The sequence below is a fragment of the Oenanthe melanoleuca genome, chromosome 3, assembly GCF_029582105.1.
Source record: "Oenanthe melanoleuca isolate GR-GAL-2019-014 chromosome 3, OMel1.0, whole genome shotgun sequence".
NCBI classification, from domain to species: domain Eukaryota; kingdom Metazoa; phylum Chordata; class Aves; order Passeriformes; family Muscicapidae; genus Oenanthe; species Oenanthe melanoleuca.
In genome coordinates, this window is record NC_079336.1 from 3,165,772 (window position 1) to 3,183,751 (window position 17,980).

General features: G+C 43.4%; 1 protein-coding gene across 1 annotated transcript in view; it reads left to right on the forward strand.

The window, feature by feature from the left end:
* The window catches only part of PKHD1 (PKHD1 ciliary IPT domain containing fibrocystin/polyductin), a 233,032-nt gene that overhangs the window by 7,163 nt on the left and 207,889 nt on the right, over positions 1–17,980 (forward strand). The window contains exons 7-22 of the mRNA XM_056488194.1: positions 411–489; positions 2,608–2,679; positions 3,346–3,410; positions 3,968–4,007; positions 4,761–4,831; positions 6,083–6,184; positions 7,417–7,512; positions 9,305–9,440; positions 10,262–10,376; positions 11,181–11,456; positions 12,772–12,858; positions 13,448–13,541; positions 13,993–14,135; positions 14,775–14,905; positions 15,739–15,923; positions 16,418–16,556. Coding sequence (XP_056344169.1) covers positions 411–489; positions 2,608–2,679; positions 3,346–3,410; positions 3,968–4,007; positions 4,761–4,831; positions 6,083–6,184; positions 7,417–7,512; positions 9,305–9,440; positions 10,262–10,376; positions 11,181–11,456; positions 12,772–12,858; positions 13,448–13,541; positions 13,993–14,135; positions 14,775–14,905; positions 15,739–15,923; positions 16,418–16,556 — 1,831 coding nt within the window. The remainder of the gene's footprint in view (positions 1–410; positions 490–2,607; positions 2,680–3,345; positions 3,411–3,967; positions 4,008–4,760; positions 4,832–6,082; positions 6,185–7,416; positions 7,513–9,304; positions 9,441–10,261; positions 10,377–11,180; positions 11,457–12,771; positions 12,859–13,447; positions 13,542–13,992; positions 14,136–14,774; positions 14,906–15,738; positions 15,924–16,417; positions 16,557–17,980) is intronic.

Genomic DNA, 17,980 nt, shown 5'->3' on the forward strand with positions numbered 1-17,980 from the left:
AATAATCTGGCCACAGACATGCCAAGGTCCTTCCTTTGACCTTCACCCTGTCTGGTGTACAAATGATGTAATTTTGGTTGTCTCAGGAGGTTCTGCAGTGGAATTGGGTTAGAAAGTGGAATTTAGTTAACAAAAGAGTTGAGGAAAATTATCAGCTCTCTGCACAGATCTGAAAAAAAAATTGGAATGAATTTTGGGTTTTTTGGTGGGAAGCAAAGACATGTTTTGAGAAAGGTGAGTTAACTGTAAAATTATCTTGAGCTGTGATAAAAGCTGAGAGTACATTCAGTACAGGAACCTCTACAAAATCCATAAAGACCACGAGTTCCTTTTATTCTGCTCAGAAAAATCTGCAAATAAGTTCCCAGCTTTTAAGAGACTCTCTTCAATTTCCATTTCCTCTTAAACAGGAAATTTAATACAGATTCATGGGAAGACAATTGCTGGGAGATATGAGACCCTGGACTTCAACGTGGATTATGTTGATGGGTAATTATGAACACTCAGCTATCTGCTGCAGTCCCTGTAAATTGGCATTTCTTCCATCAGCCTCCTCAACAGCAATAAATTGCAACCAGTTGGCCCAGAATTGCCATTTACTTCCTTTGTGGTTTATTGCAGCTCATGAGTTGGGCTCCAGCAAACTTTGTTAATCTAATTGCAACTGGTCCATTAAGCTGGTTGGTTTGTTTACTGGCAGCACAGTCAATCACAGCTCAGTGTGAATTGTACTGTAATTGCAGCTGGCTGCTGTAGATTTTATTTTGGCTAGCAAATTAAAATTTAACTAATTAAAATAATGTCAGAGTCGAAAAGTTAAATAAATTTTCCCCTTCCATTTGCATTTTTTTTTTTTTTTAGAAAAAAACCTATTAGTTTGAAGCAGATGCTCTGGTGAGCCAGAAGACTAAAGAGAAGTGTTTTGAGACAAAAGGCTTTGTTGTTCACTGCTTTAAACATTCTGTAGTTGTTTTCTTGTTTTCAGAGGTTTGACATTTTTTTTAATGTTGCTTTTCTGGTAACACAACAGAGAAAAGCAGCTAGATTTTAAAAAAACCCTTATTTTAGGACAGCAGCCCCTTTAAACAGAGTGAATACAAAATGAGCATCACCACTGTCCTGCTGTGTGTCATATGTATTTCCATATGTATGGATATATTATCAAATGTTAATTTATGATTTCTGTGCCAATGGCAGTGCAGAACTAAGCCCAGGTAAGTATTTTAAAGATAAACTCTTAATCCACAGTTACTCTGCTGACAGCTTAAGGATCATTTCAGGAGCCAGGGAAGGCATGCATGCTTGGTAGTTAAAATTTTTAATTGAAGCAGCAGATATTTAACAATGAGATGGTTTTTAATGAGTTCTCACACTGATTGGAAATGTCCCCTGCTAAGTGATTAAACTCCTTGCTGGCATGAAGGAAAGTCCAGTGCAGATTCCTGCCATGCCATCCCTACACTGTGCACATCAGCATCCTTTGTTTGGTATCAATTATTGTTTTACTTGCCTCTGGTGGAGCCCTGGAACCTTTGATCAGAGGGAAAAAAGCTGCTCTGGGTGCAGGCTGGACGTGCCTGCAGTGCTCTGCTGTCAGATTACTCATTTACAGCTCAGTCTCACCAAAAGGAAATGTCCTCAAAATCCCAACATACCAGCCAGGTCCCCTCTGTAGCCTCACATGGATAATTTGCCCATTTTTGGTGTGTTAGGAAATAGGTACCAGGTGGGGACTTGGACTTGACCAGAGCAGTCTGTCACTCAGTCATGCTGATTTAGGACTTGGAGCAAAAAAAAAAAAAAAAGTTTTTTATACTTTCAAGTGTGTTCTGGACCTTTTTCCATGCTTTGTATGGGATGCACTGGTCCAGTGATGCTGAACAAACATTTGGCAGCTCTGATTTTTTTTTTTTTAGCCTTCCTTAAAAGGAAAGGCTCTCAATATCAGCCACCTGTATTAATCAAAGAAAGATCTTTCAGAAAAACCTCATAAAACTGCACTCTGAAACATGGGGATAGAAAACTGCACTCTGAGGGATGGGTCATCACAAAGTGTTTGCATTACAGGTTTTAATTACCTGTTTCATTTAATTGCCTGGTAATTCTCAAGGAGTCATTGCCAGCATTTGCTTATTCTACTAATTACTCTGAATTTATTCCTCCCACCTTCTTCCTCCTCTCCAGTGGAACTTGTCCCAAATAGATTCTTTAAGGAACAGATATTTAAAATTTTTATTAGGAGCTTAGGTGATTTCTGCTGGAAGTTGTTTGTGGTGTTTTTCCTCAATGAAATAAAGAAATATCTGAGCTGTATTTTGGTTGTACTTGCTGTAGTTGATGCTGCTTTGGAAGGTGTGGGTGGGTATTGCCCTCCTGGAGTCCAGCCTTGCCCTCAGGGAGGAGGGATTGGATCACATTGATCCAGATTCACTTTGCAGGTGCAGAGATGAGAGATTAGGGCTTGTCCCATTTTCTAGAAGGTTAATAAATGTTAGATACAAGTGGGGGAAAATTCCTGTCCCTTGGGAAAACATTGGCTGCTGATTTGAACAGGATCAGGTTTTCACCTGCATCACATTTTATCTTTGCTGTTTATTTTTTGCCCAGGCCAGCTGTTCTTACATCAGAGGATGGATGGACCAGTCTCTGCTCTTTTGTTGACAGGAGAGCTGGAAGCACGTCAGTTCTTGTTCACTTTGGGTTTGTGTTGGGGCAAGGGTTCAGCACAGCTTGTGCACCAAAAAAATTTGTGGTTTTTGGAGAAACTCTTCTGTTTTGGCTTAAAGTGGAGAGAGACCCTGGGGAGTCGTGGTTTGTGATGGGGTGGGTGAGGGTTGCTGGCTTTCTGCAGCTTCAACCACTGAATGTAAATGTGAGTTAATGATGGGAACTGTCAGTCCATGACTCCAGAGGGATGATGCAGTGCCAGCATGTCTGTTTTAATTGCTACCTGCTCCTTCTCACAGTTTAGGAACCTGCAGAGGGGAAACATTTTGTCCTTCTATTCACCCTCCCCTTGTGCCTGCCTTTGTCCCTGCTCTGTTTTTTATTTCATGGGGGGTTCTGAAGGCTGCCAACAGCATCAGCTTCTAGAAACAGGTGTAAAGGAGCCCAGCTGGAGCACTGCTGCTGGGGGACATCCTCCCAAGCTGCTGAACCATTTATCTTTAGTGGGAAGATGAGTTGTTCCTCCCCCCTCACCTGCTTCACTCCCATGTTCCTAAAGACAGCAAACCACGACTGTCTTGGGTGAATAGCCCACATCTTCTAATGGTTAGTTGATTCTAGTGTATTTTGCTTGTTTTTTGCTGCCAAGGCTCAGTGAAGTCCTTTGTCTCTCCACAGTTACCCAGTTGAGGCAAAGGATGGGCTGGGGACTCTGCAGTGCCGGGTGGAAGGGAACCACATAGGTTGGTGAAAAGGGACAAAAACTGGGTTTCTGTCATTCCTGCAGCTGCAGAGGATGGAGGGAGGAGGGTGTCTGTCATGAGTTTCTGTCTCCAAAGCTGGAATGTGGCTCAGGGCTGAGCCCATAAAAGCAGATTTGGATCAGGGCTTGCCAGCCTTCAGCACAGCCTGGGAGGACATGAAATGAAACCATGGCATGATGTGGGCATTGCTGACACCAACAGGGTGACTTGGGGTCCTTGCTCATTTCCTCCTTCTTGTCTTGTGATGGACCTTCCCTTTGGTGCTTAATTAGAGGAATAAATCAGGTGTTCCCTTCTATTCACAGTCCTTTCATTTTTCCTCACTTCCAAGCACTCTGAAGAAGTTTCTAATGTCTTGAGCTCCAGCCTTCCTGTTTGGGGAAGATATTATGAGTTAAATATGTAAAGTAGATTTTCCTTACTGTTGTAAAGAAAGTGTAAGGAAGGGAGAATGAGGCCTAGAGAGCCAGGACAAGATTTGGTAGGATTTACTCCATACATCTGCCTTAAACCATTGTCACTTTTCTCTCCCCCAGGGTCCCATAACGTCAGCTTCTCAGTGTTTAACAAAGGAAAGTGAGTAAAAGAATAATTTCTCTCCTCTTCCCTGATTTTTCATGGGGATACAGCTGCATTTGAGTCCAGGATGAGTGAACAATGTTTTTCCTGAATCATTCATTTCATTGCTTACAAATAAGGTTTTGTTATCTTGAGAAGATGGTTGACAGATAAGGAAGGAAAAGGGGGAATTTTTCTCCCAAAGCATTTCCATGTTGGTGTTTTGTACTTCACCTTCAGTGCCCAAAACATAGGATATCTTGGACAAGGGGGAATGGCTGAAGGAGGATGGATTCAGATGGATATTGGGAGAAATCCTTCCCTGGGAGGGTGGTGAGGTCCTGGCCCAGAGAAGCTGTGGCTGGAAGTGTCCAAGGCCAGGCTGGATGGGGCTTGGAGCAACCTGGGGTAGTGGAAGGTGTCCCTGCCCATGGCAGGGGGTGGAACTGGAGGTTCTTTAACATCCCTTCCCACCCAAACCATTCTGTGATCTGTTAAATCTGTCTGAATTAATTCCTTTCACCTTGCTTTTTAACTATTTGTCCAAATGGGAAAGAATTGAACCATAAAAGGAGGTGAAAACAGGTTCTGACTGTGTCAAAACATACTTTACAATGTGTTAGCACTTCTAATAAATGTTTCAGCCATTTAATGGGGTCTCATGAATCAATGCCTCCATGTGCTGGTGAAAGGAGTTGTTGGAGCTTGCAGACATGTTCCCCTGCTCCTCTGGAGAGTGAGAACTCAGCCCTGCCAAATTCTCTCTTGCAGGTCAGCAGTGCACAAAGGTGCTTGGCTCATCAGTGCCAAACAGGAGCTGTTCCTGTACCAGACTCATCCAGGTATTCACTGATCCACCTCCCTGGCACTGTCTTCCATCAGTCCCAGCCTGGTCTAAGAAAAGACCTCTCACTATTGCTTTTCCCAGGGATGTAATCCTGTGTTTTCGTAATTTTGCTGTTCCACTCCCCTGGTATGGGCTTGACTAAGCAAAAAGCTGCAGATCAGAAATTCCAATTCAACCAGATTTATGTGTGTTGTTCCTTGTCCTGCCAGATCAGTTTTAGAGTCAAGGTGTTGCTCATAGAGAAACCTTTCCCCCTTAAATCACCCTGTGTTTGGTGAGGCTGACATTTTGAAAATGCAGACCTCAGGATGAGAACTCCCACACTGGCTACAGGGAGGAGGTGATCAGCTACTCCAAGAATTGAGTTCTGGATAAGTGGTGAATGGCAGGGTGCTGCACCATTAGTTAAAATGTTATTCAAGGTACATTAGAAATAATCTGCATGTGACATTTCAAGATGTATTGTAGATAATTCTTTGTTAGGAAGGGTAATTTTATGTCTTTAGTTACAATTTAAATAACCATGCATGTGGGCAGAGCAGAAAGATCTGCCAGATCTGTCCCGTAGACAGTACTGTGCTAGTCAGGAGTCAATACTGTAAAATAAGTGTTTAAATACCAGGTGACTTAACAAAAAAGGTGTAGGTATAGACCAAAATCCCTAATCTTTTTCTTATGAGTATTTTTTTTTTTCAGACCTATACAAGTAGAACGGGTGGTTAAACTCCAATATAAGTGCAAAGTGGCTAATTGTCATCCAGAAAAAAAATAGTTTTCCTGTAGAATGGCACAACTGTTACAGATAAATTCCTGAAAGGTTCTCCTGGTCATGATATGGACAATCAGATGTTCAGCTCCCTCCATTTGTCACTGAAGTCTGAGGGATGATTGGAAAGAATGGTAACATTTAAACCTAAGGACTAAATTGAGACATGGGTCAGAGAAGGTCAACAGGATTAAAACAGTTTGAATTCTGCTGTTTTTTCCCCCCGAGCAGTTTGCAATACAGATGCAGCCACTGCTAAGTAACATCCCAAGCACTGCAGTGTTCCCCCTGCCCAAATTATCCCTGCTGTTCATTGCTGGTGTCATCCCAGAGGCTGCCAAAAAAAGGATGAGTGAGGAGTTGGTTCCATTCACAGGAGCCTGCTCTGGCTGGAAACAGTGCAGGCACTGCAGGCTTTCCCAGAAATGGGGATTAACCTCTGCCAGGCTTGTGCTCAGACCCTCTTTTCCTTCCCTGCAGAGATATTCTCCGTGGTCCCAGCTGCAGGGAGCCTGGCAGGGGGCACAGATCTCACTGTCACTGGGGATTTCTTTGAGGAGCCAGTGCAGGTCACTGCTGCAGGTAAGAGCAGAAACATGGGAATTTAATTTTTTTAAATGGGAATTTAATTTTTTTAAGTACAGTTTGGCCCTGACTGAAAACCCAGGAGATGTTTGGGGATACCAGTGTGGGAATTGTGGGACTCACCTCCAGGAAGGTCTATTCTGATTCAGTTATTCTGATTGTGGCATGAACTGTTGTGTTTGCTGGTAGCACCAGCCCAGGCTTGTGGCAAAATGTTGATCCCTTTTGGGAAAAAGGTGGATGAGAGAGGATTCTGCCTCTCTGCTCTGGTGAGACACCACCTAGAGCATCACATTCAGGGTCCTCAGCACAGGAAAATCATGGACCTGTTGGAATGAATCCAGAGGAGGGACACAAAAATTATCAGAGGGACAGAACACTACTATAAGGAAAGGCTGAGAGAGATGGGGCTGTTCAGACTGGAGAAAATAATGTTCCAAGGAGACCTTGGAGCACTTTCCAGTACCTAAAGGAGCTCCAACCTGGTCTAGTGGAAGGTGACCCTGTCCATAGAAAGGTGCTTGGAGCTACATATTTGTGAGGTCCCTTCCTACCTAAACCATTCTGTTAGAACCCTGAAGCTTGAGGGTTTTAAACTTTCTGTGCTTTTTGGCACTGACCCCCAAAAGAACACTGCTTTTGACTTGAGGCTTTGGAGAAGGCTTCCAAATTTGAGTGATGAGTTACAATCACTGGTGTGTTAAAATAGAAGTGTGTAATTTCACACAGTAAAGGGTTTTGAATTTGGGGTTTTAGAATATTGTAATAGGTATGGGACAAGATAGAAGCTTTGGGCGTTAGCTTCTTGTTCCCTCTTGTTCCTTCTTACTCCTTCTTCATCTTGGTTTTAGCTATTGGTTAGATAAAAAGTTCTGCACTGGTGGATCACAAGTGCTTAGTCATTAAGTCAAAAGTATAAATGATATAGATGTTAGTTTTTAATTGCAGTTAGGCCTTAAAAGACCTTGTAACAAGTGAGATACAGCTCCATTTTTTTGCTTTTAGCTGTTAGCTAGAATTACTGTAGAACTCACTATAGATAAGAATTAATACACAGCTAAGTCCAAACATGAAAATTCATCTCTCGTGCTTCAATCCTGACTCTGACTGAAGACAGAAGAAAGAAAAGGTAACCACTAATACCATTCCATGACTCTGAGATGTGTTTGTGCTGCACCTCAGCTTTTCCAAGTCTCTCACAGCACATTTGTCTCCTCTCCCTGCTGCAGGTGTTCCCTGTAAAGTCAAGCATGTCTCTCCCCGGGAAATCAGATGCACCACGGAGCCTCTTGGCAAGGGCAGCACACCTGGTGCCCCCCAGCCAGGTGAGGAGTTCCTGAAGCTCCAAATAACAAACACACACAGGAATGCAGGGGCAGAAGTGATGAATGCAATCAAGAAATGGGGCTTTCAAAACAACAAGTCAGCTTCTTTTGGGGTGGTAAGGAACGGGGCTACAAATAATCCAAGGGCTGGAGCACCTCTGCTATGAGGAAAGGCTGATGGGAGAGCTGGGGTTACCCAGTCTGGAGAAAAGAATGCTCAGGGAGACCTGAGAGCCCATTCCAGTGCCTAAAGGCTTTCAGAAACATGGGGATAAATTTTTATTAGGGACTGTCCTGGTTTGAAGGACAGGTATCTGCCAATAAAGGCAGAAACTTCTCTTTGAAATGGAGAATGTAAACCCCCTCCCTCCAAATTATTATAATTTTGAAATTAAGGGGCTCTCAGGCAAAGATATGGGAATTAGGAATAACAATTCTTTACTAGGAAAATTAAAATAGAAATGCAGTATTACAAAGAACAATCCCAAACCCTGCCAGAGTCAGAATCCAAGCTGACACCCGTCAGTCAGTCAGGGTGTTGGCACAGTCCCATTCAATGGTGGCTGCATCCTCCTGCAGGGGCAGATGTGGTTCAGCTGGAGCAGTGCTCCTGGAGAAGGTGCAGTTTCCTCTGAAGCTCCAGGGATGATGTGCAAAGGTCCAGTTTTCCTCTGGAATCCAGTGGCAAAGGCTGCTCTGCTGTTCCAAATCTCAGTTTTTCTCTGGGTAGGAAAGGCTTGGCTCCTCCCCTGGCTGGAGCATCTCCCAGTGGGATGATGGAATTTTATCAGTCATGCCCTGGGACTCACTGGCCATGAACAGGAGATATCTCCTGGAGGGAGGATGGGCTGTAGGAAAGATAAAGATGATTGCCCAGCTGGTTTAAAGATGGCCCATTAGCAGATAATGTGTGCCAGGAGATCAGGGTCACTGCCCCAGCTGGTTTAACAGATGGGGACAGAATACACATTGCTGGTCACATCAACCCAACACAGGAACTTTCATTAGTAATAGGACAGGATTGATGGTTTTAAATTAATGAATGGTCTATTTAAATTATTTCTAAAGAAGGTGGTTTTTGTTACAATGAAGGGGTGAGGTCGTGGCACAGTTTGCCCAGAAAGGTGCTGGATGCTCCATCCCTGGAAACGTTCAAGGCTGGTTTGGGTGTAGCTCTGAGCAGCCTGCTCTGGTTGGAGATGTCCCTGCTCATGGAGGGAGGTTGGACAGGATAAACTTGAATCTTTCCTTCCAAACCACTCTGTGATTCTGTAGCCAGGAAAACCAAGGTGGAGCAGCTCAGCCCAGCATGTGCAGACAGGAGATGGTGGGAAGAAGGTCAGACTGGTGTGCATGGCTGTGGGAAATGAGGAGGAAAAAGCATGGAGGATATTTAGAGGAAGGATGGCTGAACTGGAATTACTGCAGAGGCTTTTGGGGACACTCCTTGAGTGGAGCATTGCAGCAGGAGACTTTAGTGCAAAAAATGAGGCTGAACTTCAGCTGTGGGTCATTTCAGTGCCTTTTCCTGCAACAGCAGATACGTGAGCAAGTTGGATGTTCTGTTCTTCTCTCTGCAGAGTTTTGTTATTTCTGGTGGAGGATTTCAAGGTAAAACAAATTCCCCATGGCAAGATCTGTGTTCTGCCTTAGACTGCAAAATACCCCACAAACAGAACCAATTTATTATTAAAATTTTCTCTCTGGCCTGCCTCCTACAGCACTGATTCCAGCATGTGCTCTGGGATTTCTGCTGCCTGCTGCTGAGAATACTTTTGTTTTAACTTTCTAGGAAACAGAGGGCTTCTCTTTGAAGTGTGGGATGATGCCTCTGATCTGACAGAAGCAGGTCCTGGATACAGATGGCAGTTTGTACCTAATGCCAGCTCCCCAGCAAGGTTTCTGTCTGGGGCAGAGAAGTCCTTCAGGTACTCAGTGATATTAAAAAGAGACGAAGCCATGGCAATCACCTTTAGCAGTGTAAGGTGTAGCAAAAACACCTGACAGCTCTTTATGCTGCAGAGCTCCTCTAAATCAAAGCAAACCCTTTGCTCTGAGGTCCTTTTGATGCTTAAAATATGCAGTGAAGTGCTTTATTTTTTCCTCCCTTTGCCTCCCCTCAGTATTTCTGCTCTACCTGGCCTAGATATGCTGAAATACCACCAAGAAAAATTGCTCTGGAAGTAGAAGGAGCTCCAGTTTGAGGCTGTTTTGGGCTGGAGCATTGGTCAGATGTGGAGGGGCAAACTCTCAGCTGATGTTGGCAGCAAAGGTGGAGTTAATACAAATAAATAAATAAATCCCTGAATTGTGTTGGCTCCCATTGCCTCTTCAGATGTAACCTTGAAAAACTGTGCATGAATTCTTACATTTTTCTATCACTTCTCTGTTTTTTTTCTTTGACTCTGAGTGTGGTTTTGGCTTTTTCCTGCCTGTTCAGAGATAAGACTTTGAGAAGAAATGCACTGAAGTGGCCACCAACAAAATCATACTTAGTTTCATGGAGCTGCTTTTTCTTTCCTTTTTGAAACTTTTGTAAAGCATAATTGACATTTAGTGTGAAATTGGGTCATTTTGAGGTTACTTCAGCTTTAAATAGCAAGGTTTGTTTTGTTAAAATGGTTTAAAGATGTTTTTCTTGTTACCCAGTATACATGTGAAGGTGGGATGTGGGGATGGTTTGTTTCTTGTTTTGGGGTTTTTTTGCTGTAACTCTTTTGTATATTATGAATGTTCTATTTTTGCTCAGCTCCAGACTCCGTGGATTTTTTGTGGCTCCTCAGACCAACAATTACACCTTTTGGATTCAGGCAGATGGTCAGGCATCTCTCTACTTGAGTTTGTCCCAAGATCCAAAACAGAAGGTATTATTCTTGGTAGAGAAAAATGAGATTAAATAAAAAATGAGGATTAAAAGGACTTTAATTAAGGAGATAACAAATGGAAATTCCCCTGTGTGGATTGTTTTATTGTCTCTTATGAATCTATTGCAGAGTCAAATCTCTGTGATTATTTTGGATATTTTACATTGGCCCTGTCTGTTGTATAGCTCATAAAAAATCACTCTTGCAACCAGAGTGTCTTTTCCAGATTTTTTTTTCTGTTAGTTCAACACATTTCTCTCTGAATTGAATCCATCTATGAAAAGTTATTTGGGGAACTGTTATTCATGCTAGGCTAAAACATGGGAATTATCTTCTTTATGGTATTGAACCTTAAACCAAAATTCTTTGAGATTGTGGCTTTTTCCTGTATAATAGGTAGGAATTTGTGAGCCATCAACCTACGACTATCAGCTATAAATGAAAATATGTTGTTTATTTTTTTTTAATTTTATTTTTGTAGCTGTGGCTTTGGACTAAATGTTATTTGGGGCTGGAGAAATGTCACTAGCTGGTTTAATGGCTTCAAACTGAAAGAGGGTTGGTTTATATCAGATATTAGGAAGAAATTCTTCCCTGTGAGGGTGAGGAGCCCCTGGCACAGGGTGCTCAGAGAAGCTGTGGCTGCCCCTGGATCCCTGGAAGTGTCCAAGGCCAGGCTGGATGGGTTTGGAGCAACCTGGGGTAGTGGAAGGTGTCCCTGCCCATGGCAGGGGGTGGAATGAGATGGTTTTTGATGTCTCTTCCAGCCCAAACCCTTCTGTGATTTGGTTCCTCTGCACACAGGTGAGAATTGCTTCTCTCCCTGCTGGCAACTCAGAGTGGGCTGACAACTGGGCGAACAACTGGAGTGAACTTTGGCAGCCAAAATCCCCGAAATTTGAGCTAACTGCTGGCTCGAGGTACTACCTGGAAGCCCTGCACCATGCCCAGAGCCCCAGCACAGGGATGAGGGTTGGAGTGCAGATACACAACTCGTGGCTGGACCGCCGTGTGGTGAGCAGCTACCGCCCCGAGCGGCACGAAATCCGGGCTCGAGCCCTGCATCTTCCAGACGTGCAGGTCAGTGCTGCCTTCCTGCTGTGAATAAATCCTTCAGAGAAAGCTTTACCTTGCTCCCCGCTCCGGTCCCCGCGGGACTGCAGCCGATCTCGATCCTCCTCCTGTTCCTGATCCCGATCCCCTTCCTGTCCCTAATGCCGATCCCGACCCCATTCCTGTTCCCATGGGACTGAGGGGGATGCTGCCCGTGGCTTCGGCCCCACACCGGGATCCCGGGCAGGGCAAGTGGTTTCACGGGGATAAAACAATTCCCGGGGACATTCCCCAGAGAAAGCTTTACAGCGGTTAAAGTTGTATGTTTTTATAGATGTTTCCAGTTGTCTGTGATGTTAATTGTTAATGGTAAGTTCTTGGCCTCACCCTGTTTTCGGCCCCAGTTGTCTTATCCCGTGTCCCTTTCCCCTCACGTCGGGTCACTGGCCTCGCTGCCTCCCTAACATGGCGCCTGTGACAGAGGAGAGGAGTGACGTCAGTGGAGTGCATGCAAATGAAACCGCAGAGAATGCTGGGACACCACTCAGAACTGAAACACCTAAAACAGTGAGCCCAAATAACATCTAAGACTGAAAACAGCGTTCCACAGCTGGGAAAAATAATGGAGAAGGCAAGGTCACCACTCGGAGCTGCTCTTTTTGTCACCGTGACCTAAATAGCATCCTACCATCATGACCTCCCTTACACTAACGAGCTATTCCAGTCGTTCTAGGGACCTGTGAGGACAAAAGACCCAGCTCTGCTTGTGAGGAATTGACCATTTTCTTCTCCTCCCCCGTGTCGCCCTTTGGGAGCAGCCGCGGTTCCTGTTCCCCGCCCACGGCTGCTCTCTAATACAGGCCGTAAAAAGGAGCAGGTCTTCTGGCCCGTTTATCTCACTGCCTTCTTCCTGCTAACTTTGAAAAAATGTGTGTTCCCACCTTGTTTTCAGCCTCCTGAGGCTGCTGATGAGAAGAGCATCGTGAGCTGGAGTTCTCTGTGGTTTTTGCACACGTTAGTGGGTGTGTGTAAACACTCAGGAATGAAGGAGTTTTTTCCTAATGGTTAAACTCCTGCAAGGCAGGAGCTTTAAGGACCATTTGCAGCTGCACAGGTCATGTATCCCTTGTTCTCCTGTTAGTGTAAGAATCCTGCTCTTTGTAGGACAAGGGCAGTTTAAGAGTAGCTGCAGTGACTCTTGGAAGGGATCCCTGTTTCACAGAGGTTTAAAAAGACAAAGTGCTGGCTGTAAAACCCTCCTCAGTTGCAGATGCCAGGTTTGAGGTTTGTGAGTTTCATGCATCTGTTTTCATTTCTTGATTCGCTTCTCTTTTTTTACCAGATGTTGACTGTGTCTGGTACAGGTTATTTCAGTATCTCCTGGAACAACACGCTGAGAATGATCCCCACAAATGCTACAGCTCACCAGGTAGGTGCCACTAAACACAGACACAGGGTTCTCTGCTGGGGTGGCATTGCTGGGGCTCTGGTGCCTGACAGAAACTAAGATTTGGCCCAGAAGCTGAGATGAATTTTGTCATGAGGAGGCGATTTTTATTTTTTCATTTTTTTTCCTGAGAGTGTCTTACAATGGGATTTTTTTTCTGGAGGTTTGACTCCCGGGTATATTCTAAGCTTGCCACAACATCCAGATATCTTGGATTTCCATTGTTCCAGATCCTTGGACTTCTTCTCCAAGGCCAGATGTTTGTTGTATGGCTCTGGCTGCTTCAACAGCCTATAGTGTCCTGATGTGGCAATTTGTCAACATTAAAGTGACCCTGAGCGATGGCTCCATGACAGACTGAGGATGGCCCACACCCCTGAGAACTGTCAGACATGAAAGTTTGCACTCTGTTGAGATAAATTTTGTTATATCATTATTTAGCATTTCTGTTGGCTACCTGCTGTGCCACTGATCCCTGGCTGATGAAAAATGAAGTGATGATGTGTGTGTTGAAGTCTCTGCTGAAATGATTGTGACTGACTGCTTTTCACTTTCTTAATTTCATTTAAAGCTGCAGGCAGCAATAGAAGAGCTCCTTTCAGTAGGATGTGAAACTGAGCCAACTTCTGCTAAAATCCTTTTTCACCATGGTTTTGAGAAAGAAGGTAGGGAACTTCTGTGGCAAATTTGCAATATTTATTGTGAGACTTGATCTGCTTTAATGACATAAATGTTCTTCAAACTTTTACTGGTAGTAAATTTGCACTTTTAATGGGTATAAGTAAATATTCACATTTATCATCTATTCATTGTGTGTATGCACTAAGAACAACATGATCAATGTAATAATCACAGTGATAGAATATCCAGAGTTGGAAGGGACCCACAAGGATCATTAAATCCAACTCTTGGACAGGACAGCCCCAAGAATCTGTGCTTGAGAGTCTTGTACAAACACTTCTTGAACTCTGGCAGGAGAATTCTTAGAGTGGGACTGTTTGACAATCTCTGGATACCCTCTTGTTGTATTTTCACAAATCTTGACTGTACTGGTGTCTTCTGAATCACTTTCAAGCCTGTCATTTCCTCTTTTTTTTTTTTTTTAATATCTGTCAGAGATGAAGAACATCATCACCACAGGACACATTGTCAGTGGAACAGAGCCTTTCTGTGGGAGATTCAGTGTCCACAGACCAAGCCAGCTGGTGAAAACTTCCCCATCAACACTACCAAGATATGACCTTATAAAATACCCACAGGTGAGTGGCTGCTCTGAAGGAGCAGCTTGCTCTGGGCACTGAATTCTCAGAGCCTAATAAACAACAGAAAGTCATCTGGTCAGCTTGCAATTCCCCAAAACCTACCAAGAATCTTTTATTTGGTTTGAGAGTGGTTTTGGATCTCTGAGATGTAAATACTGTTTAACACACCTGCCTGTTAATTGTTCTTTGGGATACAATCCTTGCTGTGGGAAAGGAAAAAGTGGGATGGTGCTGGAGAAAGGTGGAAGGGACAAGGATGACCATTTCTTGGCAAAAGGAAAAATCCTTTATTGTTTGGTGGCCCACTATTGCTCACTTTTCTGCTCATCTCCTACTTTTTGGCAGGAATGAACCCAAAACTTCAGGGAAGCCCCAGGGGTTGGTTTGATGCCATGCTGTGGCACACCTGGGTGCCAAAACTGTCTCCTACAGCTCTTATTCCATCTCCAGCTCTCTTGGAGCCCCTTTAGGCACTAGGAGAGGCTTTAAGATGTCCCCAGAATCTTTTCCTCTCCAGGCCAAAAAAAAAAAAACCAGTGTTAAACCAGAACTGAAACAGAATATCTTCCTTTATCTTCCATGTTATACAGATTACCTGTGTTTTGATTTGTGAAGATCTTTCCCCCACTTTTGCAGGTGTGTTTTGCACATAAAGGCCATTTGAGCAACATCCTTCATCTCTCAGTGTCCTACACCAATGTGTCTTCATCTCCAGTGAGGAGAAACCTCACCTGCCAGTGGGACTTCAATGAAACTGACTCTAAGAGGTATCCAGACAATTACAATTATCAGAGATTGTATTTTCCATATTAAGAAAGTGCAGTAGGAAAACTGAGGGAATTTTTTATTTATACAGGAACAATTTGTTAGTTGGAGTAATCTGTCAAAAGCTCTGTCCCTACAGAGGCATTGCTGGGATGTGTTTCCATCCTTTTTTGGAGGATCTAATGAGTAAATTTCCCTGTTTCTTGCTACATGCACTATCTCACCTCAGTGGCACACAGATATACTGGAAGATTTTTGAGAACATAAATTCCCCAGTTTCTTTTGCAGTCGATTTTGTGCAGTAAAGGAGAGAATTGCTTGGTTTTTTTCTCCACCCTTTGAAAGCTTTGAAAATTGGTGTAGCCTTTGATTTTTCTTCATTCACTTAAAATTCCATGAGTAGAAAACATTTGGTAGGAGACATGCTTAGGGCAGGCAGACTTAAAAAAATCAGGAGTGTCTGAAGAACTTGAAGAGAGCAGAGGGGTTGAATTCTGGATTGACTCTCATTGAGGTCACTGATGTGCTGTTGTGGTGTTTTGCCAAAAAAAACCAAACCAAACCAAACCAAAAAAAAAAAAAAAAAAAAAAAAAAAGGCAGCTGTAGTCGTTCCCAAATCCCAGTCTAGTGATTCAGAGGGGAGAAGATAAGCAGAGATCTAAATCCTTATTTTTCACTCTGGGGAGCCCAACAAGGACATGGTGAATAATTACAAACCACTGAGCATGTGGCTTGTGCTAAATACCAGCAGTAACAAAACCAGGTCCTGATAGTACCTGGAATCTTCATGATCACCTCAAATTTGTTTATTGTCCTGACCCTGGTGTCTTCCAGCTGGAGATTTACCTGCACCAACCTCTGGAAGAAGTGTGTGAATCTCTCTGTGCTTCTCCAGGACCTCCCAGCCAATTCCCCAGTATTTGTGGATCAGATAGACTTGCAGAGCCCTGTCCTGCAAAAGGAAACACTTGCATCATTTTATCTTGATGAGCTCATCATTGCTGACAGAGCTGTGATTGGTAAACCCATCTCTTTTTGATTTCTTTTCCACTCAGGATATTCTGTTAAATCTATAGCACTAAAACTGGGTGAAACATTTTCAAAGGGAAATTTCACAACAGGCACAATAATATATTTTTCCTTGAACTTATATATTTATTTTTTTGTGACAGCAGTTGAGGAGGAATTGCCAAAATATCAATATTATTGGTTTATTTGAAAATGTGGTTCTTCAAATGGAATGGGTTGTGGTGAAATCACCATCCCTGGCAAGGTTCAAAAATGTGTAGATATGGCACTTGGGGAGATGTGTTAGTGATGGACTGGGCAGTGCAGAATAGCTGGATTCTGTGAACTTGGAGTACTTGAGTACTTTTCAAATCTTAATGATTCTATGAAATATAACTTAAAAAAAAAAACCCAAGCAGGTGTTTCTAGTTTTGAAATGACAATACCCTGAGCATACCCCCTCTGCTCTCCTCTCTCTAATGGAAGTTTGTGTTTTTTATTTCAGTTTCTCAGAGAGACCCCAAACCCCCCAGGCCAGGGGGGAGGATAATTGAAGCAGTGTCAGTGGAGGGGTCTCCTCCCACCTACAACGTGTCCTGGAGGATTTCTGGCTGTGGGGCCAGCCTGCCCCTCCTGTCCCCAAGGTAGGGACAGCAAGCAGCTCATCTCAACACCCTCTAACATCTCTCACACTTCCCCCAGTGTACCTGGAGCTGGGTTCAGCTGCTGAAAACAGGAGCTGCTCAAGAGGTTTGACATAATTTGGGGTGTCAGATATCCGTGGGTCACCAAGCTGTGATGTGGGGCTGGGAGGAAATCCAAACCCTTCTGGAACAGTGGATGGAGATCATCCAGAGGTGTCTCCAAAACGCTGTTAATGACACCAATTCCCGCTGGAATTCTGCCTCAGGTGTCCTTGTTTGCCAAGATGAGGTTTCTGTTCTTCCCAACAATCAGAGCAATCAGAGCCATGGACTATAACTAGGTCAGAGACTGTAACATTAAAGGTTTGTTCTGGCAGAAAATAAGTCCTGTAAAAGTTGGGCTGTAGAGTCAAATGTAGTACCTTAACATATATGTATATGAATGAGGAATGAGAATACAGGGGGACATTTGTGGTGGCTGAGATGTGTAACCAGAGGTGCAAATAATAGGAAGAGGGAAGATTTTTACTCCCATGTGGAGTAAACTGACACTGACACTGGAATGCTGCTAATAAGACTGATGGCTGTATTTTTCTAATAAATTTAGAAAAAAATGGGAAAAAATGCTGTGAATATGATTATGGAGCTGATGAAAATGCCTAGAGAGGAAGATTTAGAAGCTCCACCTGTTTAGGCAATAAAAACAAGCATTAAGAGGTGATTTGATCACAGTACCTCTCACCAGGATAAAAAAGGGTGCTTGGCACAGGTGGGCTTTTCCACCTCACAGAGGAAGATATCAGAGGAAAACAGGATCAGCACAAGGTTTAAAATGGGTGGGCTGAGCACTGTCTTTGAACATCTTCAGAATAAACCTGACTCTTTCTCTTCCTGAACACTGGCTGTGATTTAATCCAATACAACTCCTATTCCTGCCAGAACAGGAATATTGGCTAAAATCTTGTTACCAGCTGTAAAAGGGCTCAATGACCCTTTTTGGTTTTGTTTAGTGGGAATTTGCTCTGCAGAAGCCACTTGTTATCCAGACACTTGACACACGATGGCATCATTGTACCACAGAGAGGCTCCTTTGAAAAATGAGGATTTTAGTGGTGAAGGAGAAAAACATTTCAACTTTTAGAAACTGGACTTTGGGTGAACTCAAATTACTCCAATGGAGATGTGGTGTCTGGGAGAATGGTTTAATGAAGGACCTGGTAATGCTGGGTTAAAGATTAGGCTTGATTTTAGGGGTCTTTTCCAAACTAAATGGTGGTACAATATAAATCTCGTTGTAATTCAGGGGATTTGAGATTTCCATGGACTCAAGGAGATTACAGTGTGAAGCAGGAAATATTTTTGCTGTGCTGTTGCAGATGCTGTCCAGGCTGCACTGGGCTACTTCTTTAGAAATATTAGTATTA